General features: G+C 34.9%; 1 protein-coding gene across 7 annotated transcripts in view; it reads left to right on the top strand.

Annotated features, from left to right (window-relative positions):
• Window positions 1–24,248, top strand: part of LCORL (ligand dependent nuclear receptor corepressor like) — a 131,737-nt gene that overhangs the window by 79,137 nt on the left and 28,352 nt on the right. For 6 of the 7 annotated variants that reach the window (XM_019654232.1, XM_019654226.1, XM_019654228.1 and 3 more), the window contains 2 exons: window positions 11,165–11,416; window positions 22,949–23,042. In XM_019654232.1, the coding sequence (XP_019509777.1) occupies window positions 11,165–11,416; window positions 22,949–23,042 (346 nt within the window). The remainder of the gene's footprint in view (window positions 1–11,164; window positions 11,417–22,948; window positions 23,043–24,248) is intronic. The other variant, XM_019654227.1, reaches the window with a different exon arrangement.

Here is a 24,248-nt window from a genome sequence, read left to right as displayed (position 1 = left end):
CTCCACAACTAGACTGAAGAACAAAACGACAGCAACTTGTCTGTTCCCCTTCCCCCAACTCCCCAGCACTGTTCCCATCCCCCCAATTCCCCAATAAAATTCTTAAAAAAAAAAAAAGATCTGCAGCTGGTTCTTCTAGTTATTAATACCTCTATAATTAAAACAGTAGTACTATCACCAGAATGGACAAGCAAACTTATTGAGAAATAGGCCCATATACCCAGGGAAAATCATATATGATGCAGGTAGAATTTCAGATCATGGGGGAAATGATGGACTATTTGATAAATGATTTGGAGATAACTAGAAAACAAATTTGAAAAAGATAAAATTAGATATATAGCTTTTTAGGTACACTGGAATAAATTTCAAATTGAATGTGAGATTTAAATATAAAATAATGTAACCACATATGTGCTAGAAGAAAGTGTTGGTGAATTCTGTTTAACCTGGATTTAGGGCAGATGCTTTCTAGTCATTACTTAAAGTCCAGATGCAATAAAATAAAATATTAAATACATTTGAAATATTCATTTATATTAAAGAAAAAATAATTTGCCCCACAAGAAAGCCCCGTAGTTAGAGTTGAAAGACAATCACACACGGGGAGAAAATGCTTACAGTGTAAGGTTTTACCAAGCGTTAATCTCCCTGCATTATGTAAGGATTTTTATTTTTAGTTAAAAAGAAGAAAAAAGAAGAAAATCAAACACCCAATAGAAAAGTGGACAAAAGGCATGAAGAGAGTATTACACACACACACACACACACACACACACACACACACACACACACACACACACAAACACAAAATAAGATATTAAAATAGCCTTTAACCTTATAATAGAACTGCACATTAAAACAACACTAAGTTACCTTTTCTTTTCTACTAGATTGGCAAAAATTTTAAAGCCTGACAGCACTCAGTTAGGGAACCTATGAGGAAACAGCCACTTTTATACATGCTGTGGGAAGTACAAAATGATACATATCCTACAAAGATGTATTAGGCAATAGCTATTAAAAGTACATATGTACTTACCCTTTGATTCAGTAATCCCACTTTTTAGAATTTACCTGGAGGTACTTGTTTAACATGAAAATAAATATGTACAAAATTATTCATTGTATAATTTATAATAGCAAAATATTAGAAATCAATTACATGCCCACTCATGGGAGACAGATTGACTCATCTGTGATAGAAACATACAAAGGATTACCATGGAGCTAGAGAACAGAATAAAGAACATCTCTATGAACTGATAGGAATGATTCATTTGCTATATATTTTAAGTGAAAAAAAAAGAGAAAACAAGATTATATATAATATGTTAACTTTTAAGAAAGAAGAAGAATATATGAATCTATTTCCTTATTTTTACACAAAAATACATGAAAGGATAAACTAGAAACTAACGAAATTGTTGTTTTGGGAGTAGTGGAAAAATGAAAAATAAGTGGAACTTCTCTGAGTCTTAACATGGTTTTGACTTATGAGATATGTTAATCTAAAAAAATTTAATAAAATTAAATCAATAAGGATGGGAGAGGGAACCCTGTGATTGACTACAAACAAAACAAATGAACCTAAACTATATATCATGTTGATAATACAGAACACAAAAAAAGTTAATTCAAATAACTAACACACTATTCTGTATGCTCAGTATTCTCAGTAGGATATATTTTAAAGTTAAACATTTTTCATTAGTGGTATTGGTTTAGTAATTTTGAGCTTTTACTGTCAGAAGGGAATAAAAATATGGAATGGAGGAAGAAAAAGAAGAGCCCTGTGGTATTAGAGGTATCCATATGAACTCATTTAAATACGTGTGTGTGTGTGTGTGTGTGTGTGTGGGTGAGAGAGAGAGGGAGAGAGAGAGAGAGAGAGAGAGAGAGAAAATCATCGGAGGGAGGGTGGAGTTTATTATCTTTGCCTGCTGTAAGATTCTAGAAGCAATGCCATTAGAGTAGCAATAACCACACTTATAATAGCATCCAGACCTTGATGTGTAAATAGCAACCTCTACATGAAGGAAAAGTAGAGTATTTGGAATATTGGTTGATTCCAAGTCAGGTACAGGAAAAGTAGAAAGTGTACATGGAATATCTTTTTATGTGCTCCAAAATAGGAAGTTCTCAAAAACAAGACCAATGTAAAGGGGTTTCCACTGGCTAAATTTGGAACAACTTATGCATTAAAATGAATAATGATGGCATAGATAATAACATTGAATAACAAGAAACAATCCATGAGTCCATAGTGATAAAAAACAAAAAACAAAACAATGACAACAACAACAAAAAGATGGTGAGTGTCACAGAAGAGGAAGCATTTCTTTTTTATGTATGCTAATATTAAAAATACAATGAAAAATAGAATTACAAAATTAACATTTTTGCACCCACTAGTGTAACAACTGATTCTGGCAGGAATCAGCTGTTGCCAAAACCGCTGAGCAAATAAAAGATTTGGAGGAAACAGGATAATCACATTAAAGTAATACTTCCCGATTACTGACTACAAAGAAAAAAAGATAACTTTACAATGGAGATATTTGTTGGATAGCACCTTAAGGCAAGTGATCAGCAACATCACTAATATTGGGACAAAGTGGTGTGATACACCAAGGAGACATATCACCTATGTACTATTTTTGTCAAAAATGATTAACTTAAACCTAAATCATGAGGAATGTAACCCAAATTGTGGGACATGCTACAAAATAAATGGCAAGAAAGTCAAGAAAAGGCAAGAGAAAAACTAGGGACATATGACTGTCAAATACAACATGTGATCCTTGATTGTATCCTGAGATTGGGGAGGGAAAAGCTGTAAAAAACATAATTGGGAAAGTTACGGACATTATTGTTTGTGTTAGCTTTCTTAAAAAGAGTAATAGCATTATAGTTATGTATGGTAATGGCCTTGTTTTTTTATTAGCTCAAGTTAAAGCTTCATGATATCTGTAACTTACTTTGAAATGCTTCACCCATAAGTAACTTATGCGAAAGTATATGTAAATCAAATGACAAAAACCTGAACAGTTGTTGAATGTATAGAGGTAAAATATTGTGGCAGTACATTGTACTCTTCTTTCAACTTTTCTGTAGGTAGAAAGTTTTAGAAATGAAATATTTGGGGGAAAAATAAAAGGCAAGGGCAAGAACCGCACACCATAAATGGTTCCATATGACTTTGCTTTCCTTTTTACCTTTTATTATATCATTGTCTGCACTGATATGATACTTATCATTAAATGATGTCAATGTATGTCAGAGCTCTTTATGTACTGTAAAGTGTGTTAATATAACCATCATACATGGAGAAAAGGGAAAAGGAGATGAGAAAAGAGAAGATAACAAAAATACCACCATACTGGCCTTTAGCATTTCTTGTTGGATTAGTGGCTTATATTTTCCACATTGACCATCTCATAATTGATACAACCCCAACAGATATTCTTAGATTGATTCCAAGAGCAGCTATCCCTCTTTGGTAAATAATAGCGTTAAATGCTACCTATCAGTGTGGGAGAATGCTAAATAAAAGTGGGAATACAAAGAAGTTGGAATCAATTGGTCCCTAGTAATTCACATCTCTCTAATATGCAAAAATGCACTCACCCCTGCCCAGAGACCTCCAAAAGTCTTATTACAGTATCGTCGCAAAATCTGCACTCTTGTTGTCTAACTCAGTTCCAGGTGCAGGTGAGGCTTCAGTACAGCACTTCAAGTACAGTTCCCAATGGTGGGACAAGCATAGGAAAACTGCTGTGAACATTCTTGTTCAAAAACAGGGGAAACGGGGTGCACCAAGGGTTGCACAGTAATTATGAAATCCAATTGGGCAAATATTGGAAGTTCCTTGATTAGATCTTAAGGCCTGTGGTAATTTTTTTTGGCTCTTAGATCTGTCCCTTGGGCCCTCTGAGTTATTCTTCCCTTTTATTTTTCTTTTCTTTTATTTGAGATATAATCCACACACTACAAAATACACTTTAAAAGTATACAGTTCAGTGGTTTTTAGTATACTCATTTATAAGTTTTGCAACCATCACTGCTGATTCTAGGACATTTTCATCACCCTAAAAACAAACCCATTAACAGATTAGCACTCACTTCTCATCCTTTTGCTACCCTCCTCCAGGCTTTGGCAACCACGAATCTACTTTCTGTCTCTATAGATTTGCCTGTTTTAGACATTTCATATAAATGGAATCATACGATATGCAGCCTTCATTTAGTGTAATGTTTTTGAGGCTCATCCTTGTTGTAGCACATATCAGTTCTTCATTCCTTTTTATAACTGAATAATACTCCATTGTATGGATATACCACCTTGTATTTATACATTCACCAGTCCATTTCAATTGTTTCTACTTTTTGGCTATTTTGAATGCTGCTGTGAACATTCATGCACACATTTTTGTTTGAACACACATTTTCAGTTTTCCTGGGTATATACCTAGAGTGGAATTTGATGGGTCTTATAGTGATTCTATGTTTACATTTTTTAAGAACTGTCATTGTGTTTTCCAAAGTAGCTAAACAGTTTTGCATTCCCACCAGCAGTGTACGCGTATAAGGGTTCAGATTCCTCCACATCCTCACTAGCACTTATTCTCTACATTTCTTATAATGCTCCTTTCTGGATGTGAAATGGCATCTCATTACAGTTTTGATTTGCATTTCCCTAATGACTAATGATGTTAAGCATCTTGTCATGTGCTTATTGGCCATCAGTAATATTTTCTATGGAGAAATGTCTACTCAAATCATTAGCCATTTTTTAATTAGGCATTTTGTCTCTTTATTGTTGAGTTATGAGTTCTTTTTATACTGTGTACACTAGACCTTTATCAGATATATGATTTATAAATATTTATTCCCATTGATTGGACTGCCTTTTCACTACTTCATAGTGTCTTTCAAGCCCAAAAGTTTAACTTTGATCAAGTCCATTACACCTTTTTCTCTTTTGTTGCATGTGCTTTAAGTGTCAAATCTAAAGAATCATTGCCTTAATCCAAGGTTGTGAAGATTTATACATAAGTTTTCTTCTACAATTTTTATAGTTTTAACTCCTATATTTAGGTCTTTGATTCATTTTGAGTTAATTGTTGTAAATGGTATGAGGTATGGATTTGATTCATTAGGTCAGGTCTGTTAGTAAAAAAAAAAAATCTATTTTTGTTTTTCTGAGAATGTCTAAATTTCTCCTTTGTAAAGGATAGTTTTGTTGAATACAGAATTCTTAGTTGATAGTCTTTTTTTTTTTCCAGTTCTTTGAATATGTCATCCCACTTTCTTCTGGCTTTCATGATTTCTGATGTGATATTGGTTGTTAATCTCATTGAGGGTCCCTTGTGTGTGATGAGTTGATTTTTTTGTTGTTGCATTCAAGATTTACTGTCTTTGGTTTTTAACTGATTGATTAGAATGTGTCTAGATGCATCTAAATGTGACTTCTTTTCTTTTATTCTGCTTGGACTTTGTTGGGCTTCTTGGTGTAGATAAATGTTTTCCATCAAATTTGGGACATTGTCAGCCATCATTTTTTTCTAATACTTTTTGTGCCTCTTTCCTTTCATTCTGGGACTACCATTTGTGAATGTTGGTACAACTTGATAGTGTCCCACAGGTCTCTGAGGCTCTGTTCAATTTTCTTTCTTTTTTTAAAGAGAACTTAGCAGTTTTCTTCCTTTCTTCTTTCCTTCTTTCTTCTTTCCTCTTCCCCTACTCTCCCCCCCCCTTCCTTCCTTCCTTCCTTCCTTTCTTCCTTCCTTCTTTCCTGCCCTTCCCTCAGACTGGGTAATCTCAATTGGCCTATTTTCAAGTTCACTTATTCTTTTTTTCTGCGAGCTGAAATCTGCTATTGTATCCATCTAGTGAAATTTGCATTATAGTTAGTGTACTTTTCAACTCCAGAATTTCTATTTGGTTCATTCTAAAAAATTTGTATTTGTTTATATTATTATTTAGTAAAATATTCTCATGATACTTTCCTTTTTTCCATTATACATGGTTTCTTTTAGTTCTTTGAACATATTTAAAATGGCTGATTTAAAGTTTTTGTCTAGTAAGTCCTCAGCTTCCTCAGAGAGGGTTTCTGTTGGCTTTTTTCTTCATGTGTGGGCTGCTTTCAGATTTTTGGATTTCTCATAATGTTTTGTTTTAAAACCTGGGCATTTAAAATAATACAATGTTACAACTATGGAAATCAGATTATCCCCCACCTAAGGGTTAGTTTTGTTTAGTGACTTTTCTTAACTAATTCTGTGAAGTCACTTTCTTTATATTTTGTGGCTACTGACATCCCTGCTATGTTAGCTTAGTGGTAAACTAATGATAGAACAGAGATTTCCTTAACTTTCTAGAACCATAAGATTCTCAGTCTGTGCCTGGGGATTACCGTATGTGTGTTGGAGAATGCTACCTCAAAATTGATAGGAGGATGGGGATAGGGCAATTTGAAATACCATATACCTTGTTTTTACTGAGATTTAGCCAATATTCTTGAATGGACATTTTCTGGAAAGATTTCAGTTAATTCCAGAGTTCTTTTCTTTAGTAGAGTGAAATCTCGCCCACAAAAATATGTAATTAAAAATTGACACAAGACCCACAATATTATTAAGAAATTAAAATTTGAAGAAAACCTGTCAGCTTTCTGAAGCATATTTTCCTGCTTGTTCCCCTGATTTGATCTTTGCCCAATCTTTCTTAATTTTAGTCTCATTTGCTATCTACATTGATTGGAAATTTTCAAAACAATCAAGACCTGGTTTCTTTTTGTGTAACAGTCCTTCCTTTAGTTCATCTCTCTCTCTTCTACATTTTACTATGATTAGCAAGACAAAACCAGAAGGCATCTCAACACTGCTTAGAAATTTCCTTAGATAGATAATCCAATGCATGAGGCACATTTTTTACTTTTCAAGTTACCAGAGACAACAGTGTTGTCTTTTTGCCACTATACAATAAGTGTATCCTTTCCTTAACTTTCCAATAACATTTACCTCATTTTCCTACAAGTCTTCACCATTCAGCTTTATCAAAGACCATGAGGTGTCTGTTAACTTTTTCAAGGTACTTTAGACTTACATTAATACTGTCTGGTTCTAAAGTCACACCTACATTTTATGTTTTAATTACAACAGCATCCCTCTAATATATACCAAAATCTGTATTATTACCTAGTACTATTTAAGAAACTACTTCAAAATTTAGCAGTTTATTATCTCACATTTTCTCTGAGCTGGAAATCTGAGAATGGTTCAGTTGGATGGCTCGTTTTCTCACTTGGTAGCAGTCAAGGGGTCAGTTAGGGTTGCAGTCACCTGGGATTTGATTGATCCAGAGCATCTTCCAAGTTTATGCATTTGGCTATTTGCAGGAAACTTTAGTTCCTCTCTATGTGAGCCTCACCATAGATCTGCTCACACTGTGGCTTCCTGCAGAGCGAGTCATGAGAGAGAAAGAGAGATGGAAGGGATGAGTAGGGGTGGGGGTGGGGGAGGCAGCAAACACCAGCATTCAAGAGTATCCAAGATAGAAATTGCATTCATTTATAAGTTAATATCAGAAGTGACATACACTTCTGCAGTATGCTGTTAATCACACATACCACCCTAATAGAACACGGAAGGTACTTCACGACAGGATGAGACCAGGAGTGGAAGTCATTAAAGACCATCTTGGTACCAGCTACCACAAAGACATGTTAAACTTTTGAATTAGTTAAATTTGAAAAGTGAAAAGGCACAAAAATAAGTTTGTTCTGTCTCCTTGGGGGGCAATAGACATTTCCATATGGCAACATTGTCTCTTATATCTAAACATTTATTACTTGCTTGACCTTTGAAAACACTTGCATTTATAATCCCTGGCCTAAATCTTTAATTAACCCATTTGCTTTTTTGTAGTTATGACAGCATGCACAAGTAATTTAAAAGGCTAATTAGCAGCTGAGCAGCATTTTCTTTGTCTCTTTCTCTTCTTGATTTTATTTTATTTTTAAATTTATTTTTTGCCAAGCCCTTTGGTCTCACATACTTAGACTTATTCCCCATTATAAAGGGACAAAAACTGAGCAGGTAAATAGAATGTAGTAGCACTATATTCTGCTTTAAACTTTGCTCTAAACTCAACCCTGAAGTATAGCCCGCATCACCTGTTATGATTCTGATTATGTTTTTGTTCATTTATGAGAATTTAATTATTTTTAATTATAAGATGACATTAGTCAATCAATTGCAGAACAGTTAACCTAAATACCTAAAAGTCCAGTATCTTCTTTTAACACATAATGGGAAGCAAAATTAGGCTTCAAAAAAGGTGGAGTAGAATGTTCACAGAAACCTTCAAAGATTCCTGGAGATAATAATCAAGAAATGGTATAAATTGGGAATCCTTATGTGCAACATTGAAATTTCTTGTGTTGGTAAATCACTTTAGTTAGGTTATATGTGTTAATATGATCTATTCTGGACCAAAAAGTAAAACATGGGCTTAGAAATGATGTCCTTTTTATTTTCTCAGTTAATAATTTTGTTTGCCTTAATAGTTTTACTTGACATTTTTTATATAAATATATAAATCTGCATCTTTTTGTTTCTCATTATTTCCACTATAACCTAAGAGCTAACATTTATCATACTATTAAAATACCAAGTACAAGAGTTTATTTTACCTGCAATCTCATATAACCTTAAAATATCCTGTGAGCAAGCCCTATTATGATTTTCAAGGTTCTGTTTTCATTTCCATTTTTTTTTTAAATATTTTTTATTGGGGAATTGGGGGGATGGGAACAGTGCTGGGGAATTAGGGGAAGGGGAACAGACAAGTTGCTGTCATTTTGTTCTTCAATCTAGTTGTGGAGGATGTTGCTTCACTGGCCCAAGTTGGCACCATCATTGCGCTCTTCTCTGGCGAGGCAGATCAGTCGCCGGCTTCTGGACGGCCGCTCACTGCGGCTGCTGGCCGCTCACGCTGGCTGCTGGCCACACATGGTAGCCCATGGCAATCCACTGCCACAGGGACTGCAGCCCACGCCGTCGCCGGCGACTCATGGCAGCCCAGCTCCAGGTTGAGCTGTTGTTCAGCATCTCAGCTGCGGAGGGCAGTGTCACTGGCCCTCATATGTGGGATCCGAACCGGGGTCCTCTGGCATCCCAAGCGAGTTCTTAACCATCGCGCCACTCGGCCGGCCCTCATTTCCATTTTTATGAACAGAGAAAATAAAGCATGGAGGGGCTGATATGCATCCAGCCTAAGTTCATAAATGTAGTTACGATTCCAACCTATGAGCTAAGTCTTTTTTTCTAGTACCCCAAAACAAATACTGTCTCTCTTCCCTACTGGGTTCAAAGAATAAATGTGAAGGCTGAAATGTTACTTTTCATATAATAACAGTCCCTTTTCTCAGATGTTTTTCAGAATTTAAAAATTCTTTGTTTTAAAAGAGGTAATATAATGGAGATGTGTATTATGTGGCATCTCCAGCAGGTCCAAAACAGCACCCTGTGATCAAATGTATTGCTATTTCTGCAGGACCATAAATAGATTCATGTCACCTTAGGTCACATTTTGCTACCGAATGTGGTAGTGGTCATGGTTGAGGTGTTTGTTGCCTCGTCTCACCTCCAAATGGTATGTTTTTAAACCTTTTTCCATTTTAAAATCATGTATCTAGGGCCGGCCGAGTGGCTCAGTTGGTTAAGAGCTCGCTCAAGAGTTTGAGCTCTGAGCAACAGCGGTTCGATTCTCGGCCCGAGCTGAGCAGCCGCTGAGCTGCCAACAGGTGGCAGGATGGCTCAGCTTAAAAAAAAATCATGGATATATAATGATAAATGCTAATTGGAGGACTTGCCTTTGGCTGTCTTAGACAAGTGCTACTGCTAATACTGAACCCCCAAACTAAGGTGACTTAACCCTTCAGTCTCAGACAGCCCTGGATCAGGGCAGGCAACACAACATTCACACAACATTGATCTGCCTAGGTAAGAGTTGAGGTATTTAAGGAGCAAAGAGCTCATATTTTAAGAAGTAGGCCCACTTCTAAGATGAAGAAGTACATGTAGCCTAACCAAGTACACTCAGTCATCCTTCCCAATTTACCAACCATTCTGCCTCCGAAGGAGCAGAGTAAATAAAAGAATTGGAGTGAGCCCAGAAGTGTGCATGTGAAAAGCCACTACCAATCCTCCTACCCAATACCAAAGCTCTTTATCACTTTTGTATGCTGTGTTTCTAAGCGGTCTGTCATTATTCCACTCCTCTCACTATAGAATTGTTCAATTGTTTTGACCTCTTGTACAAGTTTCAAGCAGATTGTGTGTCACTGCTGACCTTCGTTATAGTTGATAATAGCTGATACAGCTGATCAGCATGTTTGGGGATTAAGGATTTATTAAGACCTTTAATAATGATACTGCCATTTTTATAGGAGAATCTTAGTACATGCTTGCTGAAATATTTAGGAGTGAAATGGCATAATTCTACAATTTACTTTTAGTGGCCTTGCAAAAAAAGATGTTAAAGCAAATGTGGCAGAATACTAACGACTCTTGAATCTTGGTAGAGGCTGTCTGTGATTGTACTGTTCTTTATTATTATTATTTTTATGATTGAAATTTCTCTATATAAAAAGTTGAGGAAAGAAAAGAATCCTTGATGATGATATTCAAGCTATATATGAAATGCGCATTTGACAGAAATGAAGAATTTAATGGTAATTAACAGGAGAGTTTAGATGTTTTCTTTAATAGTTAATGCATGTACTTTGTATAAGTTAAAAATTGCTTGGTTACTTATATATGCAATTTATGTTCACATACTAAGTGTTTTAAAATCTAGAATACATTTGAATTAAAACTAAAAATAAGCTGTTCTGCTCCTCTAATTCTTTATCTGTATTTTAGTTTGAGACCGAAAATATTTATTTTTAAGAAGTGATTAAATATACCAAGTTTGGGGTTCATATATTATCATAATGCTGATTAAATCTACAAGGTTTCTATTGCTAATAAACCATTGGCAATTACGGACTGACACTAAAAGACTCTGAAATCATTCATTTATAATAAAATTAAGTTTAAATATTAGCTTTTTGCATTTTATGTTTTAATGCTTATTATATTTATTTCTTCTCTAGATCTTCCTCAGAACTGTGATCCTAACATTCCCCTAGTTGCTCAGGAATTAATGAAAAAGATGATACGTCAGTTTGCAATTGAGTATATTTCAAAAAGTGGTAAAATTCAAGAGAATAGAAATGGTTCAATTGGACCAAGTCTAATATGTAAAAGTATCCAAATGAATCAAGCAGAAAACTCCCTTCAGGAAGAACAGGAAGGCCCCTTAGACCTCACTGTGAATCGAATGCAAGAACAAAATACTCAGCAAGGTAAGACTTTTGTATATGTATAATACATAATTTTGTGTTTTGATATTCTTAAATATATGTACCCTTATATTCATAGAGATTTTAGAAGTAATATTACTTGTAATTAGCCTGTGTAATATGGACTAGTGAGAAGTGCTAAATTAGAACTTTTGTATTGCATTTGACTTTTATCTGTAAAAGTAGAAATTTGAGTATGCTCTCAGTTTCTTTTCACAATAAGATGTATGGTGAGAGCATCCTAACAAGCAACTTAAAAAGGAAAGTATGCAAATAAAGAGATATATATGATAGAAAGTTATTTTTTAAATGTACAGCTGAGAACATTGATTAAGCACTTGCTATTCAGTTTTCACACTTAGGTGAAAACTAAAAAGAAATAGATGATTTATCTTCTATTGTTGATGATATAACTAGGGAAAGAGAAAAGTTATTACATGTGATAAATATAATGTAATCATGTAGTAAACTATATAGCGATCCATTTTTCATAAGAACCTGATTGATGAAGGCTATGTCGGACTTCTCTAATAGTTAATTGAAGGAAGAGCCATGACTTACAGAGGGAAGGAAGGAGGGGCCTTTTAAGTGTTTGCTTGGACAAGAGAGAACAAGTAGCTTTTGTTAATACAAGTTATGGATAGTATTGTGAGTCCTTGAAGCCAGAAAAATATCAGCATTGAAATGTTTGATCACAAAAGGCAGTGTGTTGTTTGGGGCGCTAACAAAAAGTACACTAGTTGTTGTTTAAAGGAGACAGACTTTTCAGTGTGTGAACCAGATTAAAATTGAGAGGGAGCTGAAATATGGAAATAATTTTCTTTAGTTTTATATGAGTTTATGTGGAAAGAGATGTGATATTAGACAGGTTGTAAGAAATAATGTCAAGGATGACTACAATATAAGGCTTAAGGAAAAATATATCAACACATAAGTTTTAGAAGTTAAACAGCAAGGCTTTTTAGAACTTTTTTTGTTTGTTTTGCTTTTCCATGTTTCACACCCTCTTAGATCTCTTTTCTTTTGTGGGAGGCAGTTCAGTGTTCTAAAGAGACTAAAATGTAGTCTTTGGTATCTGACAGACTTGTGGTTGAAATCGCACCTCTGCTCTTCATAACTTGAACAAGAAACTCTACCTATTGGAACTTTTATTTCCTCATTGTTATTTGGCAATAATAATAACAAACTCATTGAAGCAATAGGAAAGTTAAATATAAAGTAAAAGACACTCAAGCACTAGCCTCATAAATTATTTAAATCTTTGTGATATCCTAGGGAAAGTCACAAATATGTACGTCACAATCCTGAGGTTGAAAAAAGTAGTGATAGTGAATATAAATCTGTACTTTAGTCTTGTTTATGATTTTAATTTTGGTAGATGACTTCTTATGTGACTTCAGTTCTTCAGCATAGGGATCATTTAGTCTAATGTGGCTTGTAGAATAGAGAGCAAAAGAAAATGGACAGATGAGACTAAAAAAATAGGTAGGGACCTGAGTAAACCATGTAGTAAGGATTTTGACTTCTCTTAAGGCCACTGAAAGCTGCTAGATTGCTTTAAGCATAGCATAATAAAATCAGATTTTCTTTTGTAAAACCGTTCTGCTGTAGTGTAGGTTGGTAGGCTGTACCTTTGCCTACATGCACACCAAACTTTTTAACAAATGGAGCACATACCTTTTGATGATTTGTGTGCATACATGTGTGTGTCTATGTGTATGTATACACACTAACACTTTATATGTGCTCATCTTTTCACAAGTTAAAATTTTAAGGTTGAAGTAAAGATGTTATAAGTAATTTTCAAATGTCTTGCTAATCATGCTGACTTCACCACCAGTGTCTTATTACATAATGTAGACTTTGTGAGAGTATCATTGGTAATGATAGAAGGTATAAATCAATATTTCACTGTTTTTAACAGCATAATCAATAAAGTGCTTGTACTAGTAATAGCAGTGTTAGTTCTGCCTGTATTTGTTATTTGCTTCTGTTTACATTTTTCATATTATTCTCACTCTATAATTCATTAACAGTGCCCATTAAAGCCAGTTGTTCATTTTGTGAGTTCCTTTGTTCAAATTAGATAATGTAATCCATTGATCCAATAGATAATTTAATCGTAAATAATATGAATAATTTATGGATAGTCTAACTTATAAATTTATAAAATTATCAACCCCAAAGAGTTTTACAGGTTACGTTATATAAGCTTAAAACAGCAGATAATTCTTAGACTATTTAAAGACTAGAAAAGAGAAATATACTCTTTATACCAAAATCAGACAGAGATAGCAAAAGAAAGAAAAGTTGCAAACCAGTCTTACTTACCACCCTAGGTATAAATATCCTAAATAAATATTAGAAAATTAAATATAATAAAGTATAAAAACATAAATAATGACTAGAGGGGCATGACTGATTCTGCATTTGAAAAACCTTTATGGGGCTGGCCGAGTGGCTCAGTTGGTTAAGAGCTGACTCAAGAGTTTGAGCTCTGATGAGCAACAGCGGTTCGAGTCCCCTGCCCGAGCTGAGCAGCCTCTGAGCTGCCAACCGGTGGCAGGATGGCTCAGTTAAAAAAGAAAAAAAAAGAAAAACCTTTATGATTTTCCATATTACCAAAAAAAAGAAAAACTATATCATCCTTAGAGACATAGAAAAAATTTCTGACAAATTTACAATAAAAATGCTTATCAAGCCAAGAATATATGAGCACTTTCACTATCAGAAATATCATAACCTAATGATTTAAAGTAATGAAGAAGATAAAATTCACACTCTCAATAATTTTTAACATTTTATGAGAGGTCCTGACTTATGTAATATGATGAGGAAAAAAGATAGAAGTATGAAAATAACCAGTATTAAGCAATAGGTTATAAGGAAAGAATGAGCAAAATTGTGGTTGCTTAGAAACAATATGATTGTATATGTAGAAAATATAAAAAAGAATATTTAGGTAAACTTTTAGAACTGATGGAAAAGTTCAGAAAAGATACTACTCACAAAATCAGTATACGAGTATATTACATCTCAGCAACCACTCAATTAGAAAATCTAGTTTAAAAGGAATCTCATCTACAATAACTGTTTAAGACCTTATGGAGAACATTATAAAACTTTATTGAAGGACATAAAATAAAACTCCCAAAATGAGTAGTTATATTTTAAATGAATAAGAAGACTAAAAAACAGCAAAATTCACTGTACTTACAAATTCAGTGTCATTCCTGTCAAAATTCTGGTAGAGTTTATTGTTAAAAAAAATAATAACTTGGGCCGGCCGAGTGGCGCGTTGGTTGACAGCTGGCTTGGGACGCCAGAGAGCCCCGGTTCGGATCCCACATATGAAGGCCAGTGACACTGCCCTCTATAGCTAAGATACTGAACAACAGCCCGACCTGGAGCTGGGCTGCCGTGAGTCGCCAGCGACGGCATGGGCTGCAGTCCCCTGCTGCAGTGGGGTTGCCATGGGCTACCGTGTGTGGCCAGCAGCCGCCATGAGCGGCCATCCAGAAGCCGGCGACTGATCTGCCTCTCCCGGGAAGAGCGCAATGATGGTGCCAACTTGGGCCAGTGAAGCAACGTCCTCCACAACTAGACTGAAGACCAAAATGACAGCAACTTGCCTGTTCCCCATCCCCCAATTCCCCAATAAAAATCTTTAAAAAATAAAATAAATAAATAAAAAATAACTTGCCAAGCCTTAAAATTCATGAACAATACTTAATGTGCCAAGAATAACTAAGTCATGGTGGTAAGGGACATGCTCTAAAATATAGCAAGACTTACGAGGTCAGACAATTAAGTTTGCAAACTCATCCTAGAAACAGTGCTACATACCTCATTGCTGAATATCACTACGGTCACCTTCTAAGCACTCCCCTTGGGAACCTGTGCATCAACGCCAGCTCCTAGTCCACCCTTCAAAGCAGTTTTGGAACTCTTTTTCTGGAATGGCCATCCGAGCTGTTATCATATTACCCTGATGTCCTGAGTGTCATCAAAATGTCTTCCTTCAATATTTCCTTTATCTTTGGGTAAAGAAAGAAGTCATTGGAGACCAGATCAGGTGAGTAGGAAGGGTGTTTCAATACAGTTATTTGTTTACTGGCTAAAAACTGCCTCACAGACAGTGCTGTGTGAGCTGATGCATTATCTTGATGCAAGAGCCATGAATTGCTGGTGAAAAGTTCAGGTCATTTTCGTCTAACTTTTTCACGCAGCCTTTTCAGCACTTCCAAATAGTAAACTTGGTGAATTCCTTGTCTAGTTGGTACAAATTCATGATGAATAATCCCTCTGATATGAAAAAAGGTTAGCAACATCGTTGCAACTTAATTGTCAGGCCTCGTATTTAGTGCTTTTGGCCATGTACTAATCAGTAGTACTGATTAGCAGGCCCAGAAACTCTCTACACATTAGTGGAATCTTGGTACAAGACAAAGATGTCATTATAAATTAGGGAAGGACAGCCTGTTCAATAAATGGTTCTGGGGCAATTGATTACCCACATGAAATAAACAGACAATCAAAACAGTTGGATCCCTTCCTCACACCACTCACAAAAGTAATTCCAGTTGGGTTAAAGGGCTAAATGTGGGGGGAAAAACTGAAAGTTAGAAAAGATATAGGATTATATCTTAGTGAATTCAAAATAAGAAAGAATTTCTTAAGATGTAAAATTACCAGTCTGTACAACAATTTTGCAAATTTGACTATCCTGAAATATAAAACTGAAATATTACGGAAATCAGTGTGAACAGAACAAGCGTTAAATTTGGAGACAGTATTTAAAATGGATGTAACTGTCAACTGTTCAACTAACAAAACAAAACTATCGCCAATGAGAAAAATGTGACTCAGTAAAAAACAGGCAAAAACATTTCTCACAAGAAAACAAATTAACCAAATAATCAAAGAAAAAAGATGCTCAAAAGATTATCCTGCCCAGTCTCCATCACAGTGTGGGGTTCTTTTATTCTGTACTATAAGAGATGGTAATTTAACCTCTGATTGACAATAAACTTGCAAAAAATTTTGTTTGACACCTCTGAGAGTTAAGTTCATATCCCTGAAACATCTCTTTATATTTTCTCCATCTGCAACAATATTTTACTTTATAGTACTGCAAATATTTGTAGAAATTACTATATCTCCAAGACTTCTTTTTTCCATGTTAACCTTTGGGGGTTTTCCCCCCCCCCCATCTGCAACAATATGAAAAAGTTTACTTTTTTTACTTACTTGTACTGTAAAATTTGTTGAAACTATTATGTCTCACTACACCTGTTTTCCATGCAAATCTTTTTAGCTTCTTTAATTGTTCTTCATAAGTTAGTTTCCATACTCTTCATTTTCTTTGCCCTCTCTTCCACAAACTCTAGACTGACTTAAAATATAGTCACCCTGAAGGAAACATTTTCATTTATTTCTCCATTGTACTTTCTAACAAGGTGTTTCAGTATTAGAGATATTTCTTTTTGTACTTTCATTTCCGCAGACTTATGTAAATGCTCTGAACCTCAGAAACTGGGAGCAAGTAAGTCATGCATTGCTTGTACCAGTGATTCTTTTTTGTCCTGGCACACTAAGTTAAAAAACGGCTAGAAATACCATTGGCAGAGCAAAACTCGCTTTTAATTTCAGTTTCAATCTAGGGCCAAAGTAAAAACTTCTAAATTCCAAAGCACAGGAAGAAGTGTCCAGCTTATGGGCCTTTATCATTATCATAACAACCATGAGGAATTTGCCCGTCCTGTACATAACAAGATCACATGTGGGCAGAGATGAGCCATCAGCGCTTCACTGGCCTGCTTGTGTAGCTTTCTGCTGTGAGGTCCAGTGAATATCCTGGTGGAGCTTCATTATAGTAAATTTCTCACTGCATTGTAATTGTTTTCCATGCTTATCGCCCTACTGCAGTCTACCCTTGTCTATTCACTTGTATCCCCAGTGCATGTATGGTGTGTGACATATTGAATTTATTGGATTAAAGTTATTCACTTTTTTCAAATGCTACTGACAAGTAAAATGAGATTTGATCATTTGACTTGTGATGTTTTTTGGCATTGAAATGTTTTATTTTAAACATTTTGGATGGAAAATATCCTGAAATATCTTTATACTTTCTTAAACAACATATGGAACATTAAGTGTCATGATGAAGATTAATTATGCATTGCCTTTTAATGACTTGAGATTTGTAGAATTATTTTCCTTTAATATAACTGGCAATAGATAAGGAAAATGGTTTTAAAAATTATTCACACTTCAATGGCTATAATATATCAGTCATTTTCTAGACCCAAAGGAAACAGTAGGGAACAAGATAGAAAATGTTTCTGCCTTCATGGGACTTGTATTCTAGTGAGGTAAACAAAAAATAAACATATCAGTAAAAAATAATTTCACAAGGTGATAAGACCTACAGTGGAAATAAAACATGGTTAACAGGAAAGAGTAAGCAATGGCAGGTGGGAAGAGGTTACTATGTTGGAACAAATAATCAGGCAAAGCCTCTGAGAAGGTGATTTGTCCAGTCTACAACCAGTCAATGGAAACAATTTGTGTTTATTATTAGGAACATATTCAAATATACAGAAAAATGCAGCACAATAATCTTGTTGCTATCACCCAGAACTAATAAATGTGTTATTTGATCATATTGGCTTCTGATATGTTTTCTTATAAGGCACTATCACATCTTTTCATTTATTCTTGGAAGCAACCACTGATAATACATATTTATGCATCTGTAAGCAAAATAGTTATGTGTCCTTTAAAAATTTATGTAAATGCATACTAAATACACTGTTGTTAATTTACTCCTGAAACTTGCTTTTCTTACTCATCAGATTAGCAAAACTTAAAAATCTCAACACCAAGTATTATCAAGACTATGGGAAATTTATTGTAGTAATATCTACAAAGTTTCAAATGTACAGAATCCTATTGTCTGGCACTTACACTTCTGGGGATATATCTTAGAAAAATTCTTATACATGAACAGAAGAAAATATTTGGAAGGATTTTATTTCAGTATTATTTATTACATAATTATGGAAAACTACAACAACCTAGGTGCCTACCAATAGGTGAATGGTAAATAAATTTCAGTCTCTCTCTTTCTCTCCTACTTATTTTATATTGTCCTAGCACATTTAGCATAATAAGTACTTAGTTTTTATGCATTGAGTTAATCATTAGTACTTTGGAAATATATACACAAAAAACAATCTAGTGATGATATGATAGCTCCATTGTGAAGAAGTGATGCTGATAGATGTAGTCACCATTCAGCCAGATAGGACGTCAGCAGGAGCAAGAAAATGCCCTTCAATCCCCGCTCCCCACTCCCCAACTCTCTCTTACTCTCTCTCTCTCTTTCCCTTTCTCTCCCTCCCTTCCCCTCTCCCCTGATCTTCCTTTCTCTCTTCCTTCCCAAGCTCGCTCTCTCCTCTTATTGTTTTTGCTTTTCTCATTTGACAGTCCTAAGGGTAACTCTTTATGACATTTCTAGCTCTTGAGCTACAGCCTTTATGATGGAAAAGGGAATCATAGTATCAGCAAAATACAGAAAAAAAGTATAGGTGATAACACTGAAAACAGAAAGTCAGATTTTCGGTAGATTAAAATTTATCTAGAAATGCTTTACTTATGTTTGTATGTATCTTGTATTCATTACATATAAATGTTCATTGATTAAAGAATTTTACTGTGGCAGAAATATGTTGAAGGAGTATATTTCCCATTTTCACTAGATAACAAACTGTAATGTGTTACTTTTGTTAGCAAATAATTTTAGCATAAAACTTAACATGGGCAAAACAACCTAGGTTTCAATGGAAAAAAAAGCGTTTCTCACCTGGGTCACTGTTTAGAGTTCCTAAAGAAGGGGAATCAGGAGTATAGGCCTGATTTAGGTAGCTCTCTCCTTTTTTTTTTTAAAGATTTTATTGGGGAATTGGGAGAGGGGAACAGTGTTGGGGAATCAGGGAAAAGGAACAGACAAGTTGCTGTCCTTTGGTTCTTCATTCTAGTTGTAGAGGACGTTGCTTCACTGGCCCATTTGGTATTGTGATCATTGCGCTTTTCCTGGGTGAGGCAGGTTGGTCTTCGGCCTCTGGACCGCTGCTCACACCATTTGCCAGCCACTCAAGATAGCTAACGGCAGCCCACTGCAGCAGGGGCTGCAGCCTATGGCAACTCACGGCAGCCCAGCTCTAGGTCAAGCTGTTGTTCACCATCTTAGCTGTAGAGGGCAGTGTCACTGGCCCTCATGTGGGATCCGAACCAGGGCCCTGCTGCTCAGAGCTGCTGTCCCAAGCCAGCTCTTAACCAACGCACCCCTCGGCTGGCCCTGGGTAGCTCTCTTAAAGATGGAACAGGGCTTATTCTCAAGTTCATCCTCCAGAGTAAAATTAGCTATAATCAGGGCTGTGTGTGGCTATCAGTGACACAGTCAAGGAGTGATCCAAAATGAACAGAATTACCTTTATTGCCCTAGCTAGGGAGCTATGGCCTAGTTTGCACAGTTAATGTATAGGACAAAGAGAAGAGATTCCCTGTACCTGCTTCTTTCTGAAATAATTAACTTAAATTGACCATATCAAAAGTCCAGAAGAGTTAGAATTGGAGATTTTTCAGTATTTCATTCTGTAATTCTGTAATTCATTCTGTAACTAGGGATAACAGACTTACAGAAAGTGGGGTTTACATGCTACAAACTATATAAAACATGAGAAAAATCAAAACTAGTGAATTGAATGATAAATCTGAATATGGATTAGGTAGTTAGGACTTTTTGAAGGTGGGAGTCTTACAAGTTCTTGAAATAGTAAAATTTTAATTGCTAAAGGAGAGAAATAAGATAGCAAAATAGAAGACAACATTTATTTCTTCTTTTAGTAAGTTATAGCCCTTTATTATTGTTTATGAAATACAGGTGAAAAAGTCAAGATTGACTCTGACCTTGAGGAATTCAACCTCATGGGAGAAAAAGGCATGTGAATGAATAATTTTATGAGAGTATCATAAGTGTTATAGGATACTGTTGACTCAAGGGAGACAGTAATCAGCCTCCACTTGGAAGGTTCACGATCTTTAAAGATGGGTAGGAGTTTAACAAATTAAAAGGGTGGAAAGCACATTCTAGGCAGAGGGAACCACACACTGCATTTTGAGAGAACTGGCACCACACAGCATGTTTGAGGAGCTACAAGTGGCCAGATACACAAGTGTGAGTTGGAGACAAAGCATACAATTGGGATGAATGGATAAACTGGGGTAAGATACTTTAACAATTTTTTAAAGTATGATGTGCCATATACTTTGTTTACCTGTCCATTCTCCCCATTTACCCTTTTAATCTAGGCATTCTAACCTCTAGCCATACTGAAATTCTTCCAGTTCTTCAAAATTCTGTGCAACAAATATTTAATGAACACTTATTGTGTGCTAGGCACTATTCTAGGCAGTAGCTATACGTCAGTGAATAAAATAAACATAGCCTCTGCCTTCACATAGCTTATAGTCTTGTGTCTAACACCAGTAAGTACATAAACAACTAGAATACAGCCTGCTAAAAGCTAAATAATATAGGTAAGTGTTGCAGATATAGGAGCCTAGAATAATGATGATCAACAAAGTCCAAGTTGTATCCTGAGTGACTGAATGGTGAGTAAGATTTGATGAGAATTAGGATGAGTGTGGAATAGGAAAAGGTTAGGAGTGTCAAGCAGAGGAAACTAACTGCAAGTGTGAAAGCCCTGAGATGAGAAATGCATAGCGCTTCCCCAACAGGTTTCTTTGCTCCTCCACCCTTAGCCCTTTGCAGTCCTTTCTCCCCACACCAGATTGATGCTTTAAAAACAAGTTAAAATTGTTTCAGTCTTATGCTCAAAATTATCCAATGGTTTCTTATCTCTCTCAAAATAAAATTCAGATTTCTTACCATGGCCTACAAGGCCCAATGTGATCTTGTCTCCCTTCATTTCTTTCCTCATCTCACTTAGCCTAGTTTACTGTACTCCAGCCACCCTAGCTCTTTCGCTCTTCCTCAAGCATCCCAGACATGATTGCATATCACAGCCTTTGCACAAACTTCTTTCTAGAAGCCCCCATATAATCTGCTTGGTTGGTACCTTCACTTTGTTCAGGACTGTTCAATTCAAAGAGGCTGGTACTGATAACACTCAATGAAATAGCAACCTCTTTAGCCTACCCTCCTTCTGTCGTCTTATTCTGCTTTGTTTTTCTTAAGTAGAACTTATCATCAACCTGAAATATGTTTGGTGGTAGTAGTGATGGTGGTGGTGGTAGTGTATGAATTATCTAGTGATAATTAGATATGAATTACCTAATTCATATCTCCTAAGCATCATGAGAAAAGGTACTTTGTATGCCGGTTTTACTGCTGCTGTCCAGCTTGGCACATAGTAAACACTCAACAAAATTATTGAATTACGTATTCATAGTAGGTTATAGGTGGGACATTTTCTTTCATTTTTTTGTATCTTGTCAGGGAACATAAGTATTAGGTAGATTTATATGATAATAGTAACACCCAATTGAATTTTTTTAAAAACCCAGTTGTATTTTTTAGTATATTTTTAAGCATGTATTTTCTTATGATGATTCCTTTCTTACAGCTTAAATTTTCAGGGTTTTTTTAGCTGCCAGTAAGGATATATTAACTGTTATTTATTGCTGTGTTTTAAATTCATAGTTTATTTTTATTTTTGATCCTGAAGTTTGTCGTTTACAATGCCTGAATCGTTGAAATTTTACTTATGTAAATTCAGTATTATAAGAGTAATAAAAATAATTACATTTTAATAAAAAATACTTAAGCAGTTGTTTTCTAGCAGGTTATTTTTCCTAAACTTATATTGTTATAAGTTATATCTTCATTCAATCACAAATATAACCACAACATATTACATATGCAGTGATTCAACTGTTTTACATTTCAGTTATTTAAAATAGTAAAATTTTACACTGTGAGTTCTAAAAATACATTGGTTATACATAGTCACAGTTTACCTAAAGTATACGTTCCACATATTGCTAGTTATTGCTAGTAAATGCTAATTATTGTCCTCTGTTCATTATCATATTTTCTATGCGCTCTGTTTTGTGCAATTTAGATCATTCCTACTTTCCCAAAGCATCATCTGGGCAGTCTTGAGTAGAAAACAGTCATGGGTGAGCAGTCAAATGGCTGTTCACTGCAAAACAGTGGGAAAGGTGACCAAGGGTTGATTTTAAACAGATTATGTATCATAGCCTGTTTGTTTCTTCATGTCACTTGGCAGCATCAGCTCCTCCGGTGTGCTTTTTTCCTATGTAGTGCCTTCCCAGTCATGTCCTGTTGCTAAAACCACAAAATGAGATGGTAATGGCCACATGTCAAATACAAGTGTTGATATTTAAGTCATGAATTAGTAGATCAGCAAAATATGAACGTTAAAATGTAAGGATTACCTATCTGTCACAAATATAAAGTTTTTTCTCTTGCAAAAATTATAGGGGATGGAGTGTTAGATCTCTCTACAAAGAAAACCAGCATAAAATCTGAAGAGTCATCCATATGTGATCCTTCTTCTGAAAATTCAGTGGCTGGGTAAGCAATATCTAGGAAATATAATTTAATATTAATATAAAATTATCTCTGCAGAGAACTCTTAATACTACTCAGAATAGATTGACATATATAATTTTCCTCCAGAATTTTTGTCACTCATAAGTGTGTGTCTCTCATACCTTCCATTTGTCCTTTCTCTTTCTTTTTTATTCTTTCTGTTAAAGAAAAGTTATCAGAACAATCACCAAACTTTAGTTAATGTTACTAAAATGAACTATCAAACATAGAATACAAACTAAGAAGCAGGACGAGTAAAGAGAATTTTAAATTCAATATTCAGGAGGCAATTTTAAGGGAAATATGTAATTTCACTATTTTTTTAAACAACAAATTTTAAAAGTACTATATTTACTAATTCTTATAGTTAGAGTGTTTATATTTTTTTCATTGTGCTTTAGGTGTGGTGGCAGACTATTTAATATATCTATTAATCACCACAAAAAGTCCTTTTATGCTTTGGTGAAAGCTGTCATTAAATTTAATAAATAATTAGTGAAATGCTGTTCTGTTGGATTTTTGGATTTTTTTTATTTTTACCTTTTGCATCTTCCCATTAACAAACTACACAGGAAGCTTTTTGTCACATTTAAAAGTAGATGTAGAGTGTAATTTGTTTCAACTAAAACTGTAGTAGTTTTTGAGTCATGAGGTATAGTAAGCTTTCTGTTTGAGAAACTTTGAAATTACAATGATACATTTGAAGTAGAAATAATATTTATAATATCTAAAATTATTTTACCCAAATATAACTTATCTACTTGCTTCAAATTGTAAGTTTTTGTCTAGAGAAAAATTGGTCTTGTGGAAATATGGGGTGTTTGTGTTTGGAAATATTCTTGCTGCTACAAATTTCCTTTAAAGGGGTTGACTCTTTTATTACTTGTTTAGCGGTAACGTCACGTTTCTACTAACAAAAACTCCTTTAGGATTTGGGTATTTTTTTATAATGGATCTCTAATTGTACAAATAAAAATTATAAGTGTTGCTCTGCAAGCATCTGTCAGAGGACTAGCAACATCATGAGAATATTTTTACAAATACTGAGTTAGGATTTTATGTTCTTGGAAGGTCTGCCTGTTGAGGCCACCGTATGATTGACACATTGTCCTACCAGGACTGTAGCGTTTGCTTTGATAAGGAGTAACTACTACATCTCACAGACTTAAAAGAGTATAAGCAGTGATG

This window comes from Hipposideros armiger, unplaced genomic scaffold (assembly GCF_001890085.2).
Source record: "Hipposideros armiger isolate ML-2016 unplaced genomic scaffold, ASM189008v1 scaffold_217, whole genome shotgun sequence".
Classification (NCBI taxonomy): domain Eukaryota; kingdom Metazoa; phylum Chordata; class Mammalia; order Chiroptera; family Hipposideridae; genus Hipposideros; species Hipposideros armiger.
Note: the sequence above shows the minus strand (reverse complement) of the source record. Positions and strands in the feature narration are given on the sequence as shown.